This window comes from Ostrea edulis, chromosome 10 (assembly GCF_947568905.1).
Source record: "Ostrea edulis chromosome 10, xbOstEdul1.1, whole genome shotgun sequence".
Taxonomy (NCBI): Eukaryota; Metazoa; Mollusca; class Bivalvia; order Ostreida; family Ostreidae; genus Ostrea; species Ostrea edulis.
Genome location: NC_079173.1, coordinates 39930772 through 39940292, shown reverse-complemented (window position 1 = coordinate 39940292; position 9521 = coordinate 39930772). Strand labels below are relative to the sequence as shown.

General features: G+C 37.7%; 1 protein-coding gene across 1 annotated transcript; it reads right to left on the bottom strand.

The window, feature by feature from the left end:
* Positions 1-2293: 2293 nt before the first annotated feature.
* On the bottom strand, positions 2294-6800 carry LOC125666082 (partner of bursicon-like). The gene is made up of 2 exons (XM_048899205.2): positions 6362-6800; positions 2294-2853 (listed from the first exon to the last, which is right to left on the bottom strand). The coding sequence occupies exons 1-2, from the start codon at positions 6623-6625 to the stop codon at positions 2704-2706; spliced, it is 414 nt and encodes a 137-aa protein (XP_048755162.1). The 5' UTR covers positions 6626-6800; the 3' UTR covers positions 2294-2703.
* Between the last annotated feature and the right edge of the window lie 2721 nt (positions 6801-9521).

Below are 9521 nucleotides of genomic sequence, written 5' to 3'. Positions count from 1 at the left end.
GATACGTAAAACCTACTTTCGTTTTCGATAAACTAAAATGAAAGTAAAGTGGCGGATCTCAGCCAGTTTTCAACTTTTTTTTTTTTTTTTAATGATAATATGATATGAAGTTAATCCGTTGTTTATCGATGCTTGATTTTGATCTTGTCTAGAAGAAATATGTTTTGATAATTGTTGAATAAATAAAATATGCCCGTTCGTTTCTTCAATCCTTATGGAAACCAGAAATAAGCGAGGCACTAATCGCACATTCTACATGTAGGGCGTTTCGGCAAGCCGAGAAGTTGCGATTGGTTTAGAACATGATCAGCAAAAAATTGTGTAGGTATCCAGTGTTAGTTGTACGTATAATAGTTTTATTATCAATATCATATAATAGTTCATAATTCTATGAAGATTTATAATTATATTACTTATATCTTATTCAACAAAAGACACTCTAGTGGCGTAGCTAGGTTTAAAATATGAGGACATTTTTCGGTTACGGTGATAAGAATTTAACGAAAATATTTGTAAACACGTGCTTACAGTGCTACAAAGTAGCTACGCCACTGCACCCCACCCCCTTTCGGAAACAAACGATCTGACGTTTCAAAAACGATATTCATCCGATAATTTCGATGTTCTTAATTTTTCCGTGATTGTAGAAGTCACTAGCGTTTTGTGATAATTTATTAACAGTTACTGACATGTACAAACACATGGATAAAACCAAAATCGTTTTTATTTTAATGAAACATGTTTTGTGATGACATATCTTGAAAGTAAGTAACAAATCGAAAACTGCCCAATATCTCAATTATCGAAGGGTCCAAGACTGTTCTGGGAAGTTTGCGCCTTTTGAATTAAAATATTTCACCGAAATTAGCTTGTACACTACCTGACAATGTCCAAGAAATCAGGCCATTGTTTACAATATGTAGCAGTTTTTCTGATTGTTATTCATATAATGCATTACGATTTCTATTACGCACTGGACAAAAATTACAATTATGAACACATTCCCAATACTGAGTTTCAAATTTTGGAATTATGAATGACCGTTCACTCGTCATTGATCAAGTATTCGACATGACCGATTACGATTGCATTCGTAAAATCATTATCTAATTTTCAATTCGGAGAAAGATCATTCATGTTAAATAAGGAACATTTAATTTGGAGCTCTAAGTGACTTCCTAATAATCAGGTTTTATTTAGTATATATGATATCAATAAATATAACATATATTTAATGCACGCAATTATTCGTTTTTTATGCCCCCGAGATCGAAGATCGGGGGGCATATTGTTTTTGTCCTGTCTGTCATTCTGTAATTCTGTCAGAAACTTTAACCTTGCTAATAACTTTTGAACAGTAAGTGATTGAGCTTTGATATTTCACATGAGTATTCCTTGTGGCAAGACATTTCCGTGGGTACCAACATTTTTGACCCCGTGACCTTGGAGTTTGACTTACTTTTTGAAAACTTTAACCTTGCTAATAACTTTTGCACAATAAGTGACAGAACTTTGTCAGTTTGATATTTCACATGAGTATTCCTTGTGACAAGACCTTTCCGTTGGTATTAAACCTTTTCACCTTGACATTTGACCGACTTTTAATTTTTTTTTTTTTTTTTACATTGGTCATACCTTCTAAATGATAAAAATTAGAGCTTTCATATTGTACATGAGCATTTCTTTTGACAAGATCTTTCTACTGGTACTAAGATATTTGCCCTTGTGACCTTGGCCATCTTCGGAATTGGCCATTATCGGGGGCATTCGTATATCACAAACACATCTTGTTTCTAAATTATTTGAATTAAAGGTATCGTTCATTCCATTCAGGTGCGCAACAATTCAAACACGCGTTAAAAAGTCCTCCTCTATGCAATATTATTTAATTCTTATTTGGAATTTAACAAATATTGCGTTTAACTTACAGTTAACATCTGAAGATATAGATAGAGAGTAATATATGCTAAAATCCATATCGTATGTCATATCAGCCCGAGGGGGACACGAGGACTGGTTTTACTTGATGGTACATGCGGGTCAATTCAATGCATTTTATTCAAAGATAGATCAGGGAATATTTAATACATTGCCTACCTTAATTTACTATGGTAAAAACTTTGAGATATTGTTTTACTACAGCTTGATATGTTTATTGTATAAGCTTGAACATTGCTCTGTTAAATAGCTGTACTTGTATCGATTGTCATTCCGGTCTGTGTTATCGGTCATTGTGACGTCATCCATACCACCAGTGCAGAATCTGCATAATCATTTCCAAGTATATGATAAATACATGTAATTCACGTTTTTATTATACACAGCAAATGCAGTTTTCAGTCTAATTTAAAGAAGCACATTCATGATTTACATCAACAAATAAAATTTGAAATATTAATAGATTAATCTTGCACGTAACAACGATGTAAAACAATGTGTTTAATATAATCATACATGCAAGTGTTTATCTTCAACAAACTGTATGATTTCAGCTTAGTAAAATAAAATCTCAATCTCTCTCTCTCTCTCTCTGAATTTCGCTCAGTATACTAGACGCTTTCTCTCTCTCTCAATATCCGTATGTTCCTCTCTTTGCATGATAAAAATTGTAATTATTCAAAACAAAACTGATATAACTGTCATTTATTCTCTTACATATTCTAGAATCCGATCTCTTGCAAAATCAGACAATGTTTTTTTTTTTTAATTTGTACATGGAAAGCAGGCACAATTCGTCGGCTCTGCAATGGTTGTCGTCGGTTGAACACCAGCTAATACGACGCCATTATCATAGCACTCTTGCAGAGTAATCTGTCTCGTTACCAGACTTCCTTCCCGGCAGCACTTGCAGTCCTGCAAAATAATCCGTGATAGATTAACCTATATCCAGAATTACAGACAACCATTTGATGTCAAAGATGAAATCTGAAATTTACAACCAATAATGACTAGTTCTGAAAAGTAATTCGGTCGGGGTATACTTCCATGTATCCGCTGAGAAGATAAATAATTAATACCTATTAATAGTTAGCTATTGTTTTACTAATATGTAAAGTGCCGCTGCACTTTAATGGCTAGCTGTTTCTGTGGTTGGCTGTGTTAATGGGAATCACTATGAAGAAGATGGACAACGATATACGTGATAATTTGCTTATCGGTCCAATCATGACGCAAATCATCCCTATTATCACCTTACCTATACCTAACGAACTAGAGAGGGGTTCCTTATATTCATATTTGAAATAAATATGAAAATATAAAATTGACATGTACTAAAAATACTGCCTTATACATGGAATCCACAATCCCCGCTCTCTTAAGCCATGACAAATCCCTGATTAGCATGCAATTAAATTACATACATGTCAATGTCGTGTATGGTGAAACAAACACATCAAAACGTCAAAGGGTGATCACAGAGGGAAAACTGTTAGAAATGTAAGAAATGTTGAAACGTTACTAGTTATAAGTAAGGGGCCATCAATTTTGATTTATGCTAGGCGCCGTGTGCCGTTTCGAAGGATGAGTTCTATCCTGTATTAACGCCTATGGTGACACAGGACCACACCATCCATCGAGCGCTTGGGAAGTGTACATACACGTATTATACAAGACATACATTTACTACACATGGACACCCACTTCCATTTCAGTGTTGCATTCACGACCTACGGAACTAGATTAGTAGCAGTGTCTCCAGCTTGCAAGAGTGCTCGATCATTTAGGCTAGTTACAGTACACAGGTCCGCCATTAGAGGTGAAAATACGGAACTTTGGGATCTGACCTAAAGTTTCCGTGTCACGGCAGGCGTTGGCATGTTAAAAAACTACTGCTGTGGCCCTGAAGGTCATGGGCCAAAATCTATGGCTTCATCTAGAGGTGGACTGCGTTCAAGATCGTAGCGGCTAGCCTAGGGGCTAGGTATGGTGGCTGATTTGTACCATTTTACAATTTGTTGTCTTTTTGTTATTTTGAGGCGAAAAAGTAGCTAATCTTATCATTTAGTCGTCTTAACATTATTTGGGGACGAAAAGTAGCTAAAATATCACTTTGTTGTCTTTTCGCCTTGAAATAACCAACAACAACAACAACAAAAAATAATAATAAAAAAAATAAAATAAAAAATAAATAAATAAAATAAAAATAAAAAACAACAACAAAACAAACAAAAAACAAACCCACCCTGATAAACCGTAAAATGGCCAGCCACCATACATGTTCCTATCACCTCGGCTAGCCCCTACGATCTTGAACGCAGCCGTACAATCGCAACTTCTCGGGTCTTTCCGGTAAGCTCGGGAAAGACTCCCCCTATGTATTACGTTTACCAGAAGTGTGGAAAATGTATAAAATGGATGCTTTCAACCACTAAATTACTAATTAGCAATCATTAATATGCTTATAAACTTACTATGGGGAATTTAATCGTTTCTAGCAAATATCTATTGTATAAAATAAAATAGATATTTTTATAGGCGTATTTTGATTTGATATCATAATGGAAATCAGCGTAATACATTCCAGGTTGTTTTTCCGCCAGCCGGAAATACCCGAGAATGTGCGATTGGAGCTGGTAACATTCCTCCATGATTGAACATTTGATCAGTTAGAAAATCACCAAGTACGATTTTGGGCTGAGCATAGAAAACTACATTTTGTAGATAAAAAATGTTTTTATTCATAGAGAATATGTTATTATTTATTTGGGCTATACTAAGCAATTGGTAAGATATCATTTCAGGTTCACCGGCAGTAAAGAGCGATGAAATAAAATGTTAAGACCGTCAAAACATTTTCTATTGGGTACCTACTGTATTTTAACCCTCCGTTCCCAAGGCTCGGGGTGTGGGTGGGGGTGCATTTTATGGATTTGTTGCATTGTTATGGCTTCTTAACAATACACCTACTTACCATAATCTGAAGGACATGGGAGGGAAACATTAATGTACTTTGCCTAATGAATACATGAAATACACATGTAAATCTCCGTTTCTTTATGAAATAAATGACCTAGATAAAAGACATACGATAGTTCAAAGGCTATTTTCTCATTAATATTTTTAAAAATCAATTTTCAGGGCACAGATACTGTTGGAAAATTGTCATTTGAAATAGCCAGTTCTGCTTCACTACAAGCAAAATCAAAGTGTCCGTTTCATCGTCAATAAATGCATTTTCATTTATACATGTTTTGATGACATTCTCCATTCTGGGGAATCTGCTGAGTCATTATCATTCTGGAGAATGCATTGTCATTCTAGTCTTAAATAACTCTGCGTGCGCATGATAAGGGTTTCGTATCTCAAACTAAAACGCGTGGAGACGCTCTAAATGATGGTAATGTTCTGTATAAGCAATAATTAAAAAGTTAATGATCATATTGTAATTGTAGTAAATCCACACGTGTTAAAAAACGATTCTATAAAAATAAATGCTTCTCTAGTAACTAACGTGTTATGTGAATAAAACAAAGATTAAAAAAACATTTGTTTCTATAAAAAATTGCGAGAAGTAATTTCACCTCCGTAGAGGAACAGTCTTACAAATCCCTAGTAAGGTAGTCCCTAGAGTATGCTTACTCGGTGTGGGATCACAGCTTACAGATCCCTAGAGTATGCCTACTCGGTGTGGGATCACGGCTTACTAATTCCTAGAGTATGCCTACTCAGTGTGGGATCACGGCTTACAAATCCCTAGAGTATGCCTACTCAGTGTGGGATCACGGCTTACTAATTCCTACAGTATGCGTGCTCGGTGTGGGATCACGGCTTACAAATCCCTAGAGTATGCCTGCTCGGTGTGGGATCACGGCTTACAAATCCCTAGTAAGGCCGTCCTTATAGTATGCCTACTCTATGTGGGATCAATGCTTTATTGAGGATCTACACAAAATTGAAATGGTTCAGATACAGGCTTAACTAGTTGTGTCACATGCAAACGAAAGCAGTATCTGTAGCGTCATAGACATGAAACACCTTCTACTAGCAGACAGACGACAGATGAACAGACGCACGGCGTACCGTGTTATATAAAACAGTCCATGGAAAGGTGATCATACATAAAACAGACAGGCCCACTCGCCCTCTCACGCAACATTCATACACTTTCACTTCGAATTGACTCAAATTAGGCAAAACCCATTATCCCCACACACTATTAAAACCTGAAATTATCTCCCTCTGGACTCTGTAATGTGCGACTCAAAGCTTCATCGCATCAATACTAAATCATGTCTTACATTGTAAATAGTTTTAACCCTCAAATTATTTGTTTTAAATATAGTTATCGCTACCCTCTTCATACGTGATGAAACCTCCATAATGCTGAAGGCGGTTATTCATGTGAAAGATATATACATACCTTATTAAAATCTGGATATGAGTTAAAATTCGGAGATGCCGTTGATAAGCAGACACCTTCACACTCGTTGACTCGCACCCTAGCCACGCATTCCACTGTTTTTTGTTCTCCATTGTAAGTGACACTCATTGTGCGCGTAATATCCATTTCTGTGCGTTCTGTGTTACACGACTCCCGTGCCCGAGGCCTGCCCGACCGGAAGAGGGATTCACTGGTGCATACAAGGAACCCCAGGAAAATGGAGAGGTGACGGATCGCAGCCATATCCAGAACCAGAAGAAGTCTGTAAAACTGATTATATAACCGGGGTGACTTTCCTCTGATTTAATCCAATCCTAGGAGCTTCTTGAAATTTTTCCTGTATGAAAAATTGTACACGATGTCGTTAAAGAAAATGCAAAAAGGTTATGAAATAATGCTCTGTTTATGATGTTACATGTCCATCAGTAATGAAAGAATTACAATTGTCATTGGCATTTTATACTTTTTTTCAGAACAGAGGCGTGTGGAAAGATATCCATATTGATTTTGCATTAATATAAGAGCCGCGACGTTAGTGGGCATTGGTGAGTATGTAATATAGAATCTAACTGACAAGGTAGGGCGTAGCCAAGCGAACTCGGTTTGAAGCTTGTTGTGTCCAAATATAGGGGTTTGAATTGAAAAGGATACCTCTAAAAAAGGATATCTTTCCATTGTATGTACTTGGCCAATAGAAATGTACATGTCCATTTTACCCCCAGTTAAATTATCAGGGAATGGAAAACACAAATACAATGTAGGGAATCGATACTTTACTGTGACGTGTTACCTATTTTCTTGCAGTCCAAAAGTATACCCGGAGCAGTCCAGTAATAATTACTAGTCCTATAATCTACTATCGAATTAGTACTGAAGTGACAGCGATTAAAAAAAAACCCAAACAAATAGTAGAGTAAAACCAAGGTTCACCATTTCCAGGAATTAAACAATACGGAAAAATAACAACTTCAGGGTAAGCCAATACAAGCACTTTAAGATACTACAAAGAAACAAATCCGTGAAGAAGAAAATCAATTTTCAAGTTTCCACGTCTCAACGCTAACATTGCTAATGTAGTTTTTTTCCGCTCTTCGTCTTTCGTCACAATGCTGTTAATAAGTATATAACGCTAACCTAGTTTTTTTTCGCTCTTTGTCTTTCGTCACAATGCTGTTACTAAGCATATATATATATATATATATATATATATATATATATATATATATATATATATTATATATGTAAGACTCTAAGGTGCGATGGTCACTCCAAAGTGCGATGGTCACGCCAAAGTCCGATGGTGCGGAGTTTTGTGACGTCTCGTCATTGTGACGTCATTCTTAACGTCATTCAAAATAAAACCGAAGAAATGCAACATGCACGACAGTTGGCAAGGTTTACACTGTTGAGGATAGTGAGCACGGCAAGATAAATTTGTTGTCGAACTATCTACTTCGCCCAAACATTCTTTAATTCATGACCATTTATTACTTTGACGTACACGTATTAATTCTTGGGGGTATGTTATAATACAAAACATTCTATACGATTTTGCGTTGGAAAATGTTGTGTTTAATAACACGACAACTAAATGGTAATATAATAAGTTCTTATTCTAATTTCTGTGCATGGATTTTGCACTGATATTTTGGTGAAACAAAACATGGTTGGTTCAGTCTGTACCAAAACACTGTATCGTTTACAAACCAATGGATTTCGGCGTGTCACACCATCGCACTTTGGCGTGTCAGACCATCGCACTTTGGCGAATGAGTGTGGACCATCGCACTTTGGCGTGTCACATCATCGGGGTTTGGCGCAGACCATCGTACTTTGGAGTTCAAATCGCACTTTGGAGTCCTACAATGTACGTTAAATAACTGTATCCCTTTTCCATTCTCAATGACCGTGTAGCGTGTGACAGCATGGCGAGACTTCCATCATCATCGTAACACCAGTGGCGTATTTAAGGGGGGGGGGGGGGGAGGCTGTATTTGAGAAGCAGTAGACGATGTTTGACGGTTGATTATAGCTGATAAATGGACTTTATTTCCAGTTCACCATGACGATGCGAGAGGTAAGACCTTGACAGAGTTGCTTCTAAACGGTAGGGGTCTAATTATCATATTATATCGAACTTCTCGCCGAAATTTTCAAGCGATGCAGCTGGTAAAAAAGAAAACCAAGATGGCGGCGTGATATACCTTGTGAATATTATGTTTACAGGAAGACAATTTTTTTTATTATGGATATTCAAAACGTCGAGTGCCTGTGACTGCGCGTTAGTCATAACACGCCGTCACACCAACAAGCAACGCGATATCGCACCGTCTCGCCAACAAGCAACACGGCGCGAAGGCGTATTGCTTGTTGGCGTGACGGTGCGAAGGCGCGTTGCTTGTTGGCGTGACGGCGCGAAAGTGTGTTGCTTGTTGGCGTGAGAGCGCGAAGGCGCGTTGCTTGTTGGCGCGTTGCTTGTCTGCGCGAAGGCGTGAGAGCGCGTTGCTTGTTGGCGTGACGGCGTGTTGTGACTAACGCGCAGTCACGCTTTTGCAAAAGGCCCTATCCGGACACCATAGAACCCAATGTTATTTTTCGACAATTTAATGTATCGTATGCATGTATATACCAAATAAACATTTACTTTTTATTTATTTGAGAGCAAAGCAAACACACACCTTAGGATTGATTGATTGAATATTGTTTAACGTCCCTCTCGAGAATGTTTCACTCATATGGAGACGTCACCATTGCCGATAAAGGGCTGCAAAATTTAGGTCTATGCTCGGCGCTTACAGTCTTTGAGCAGGTAGGGATTTTTATCGTGCCATACCTGCTGTGATATGGTGCCTCGGTTTTTGCAGCCTCATCCGAAGAACCGCCCTATTTAGTCGCCTTTTACAACAAGCACCTATTCTAATCCGGATCCCCACGGGATTGCACCCTAGGAAACACCAGAGGTGGGATGAATTGCCTAGGAGGAGTAAGCATCCCCTGTTGACCGGTTAAGTGACTAGGAGGAGTAAGCATCCCCTGTTGACCGGTCACATCCGCTTCAGGGAAACGGGAGTGATCAGTTTGTAAAGGGTTGTCTAACAATTGGCATGAAACACGTCAGACAGTATACAACTTATTGACA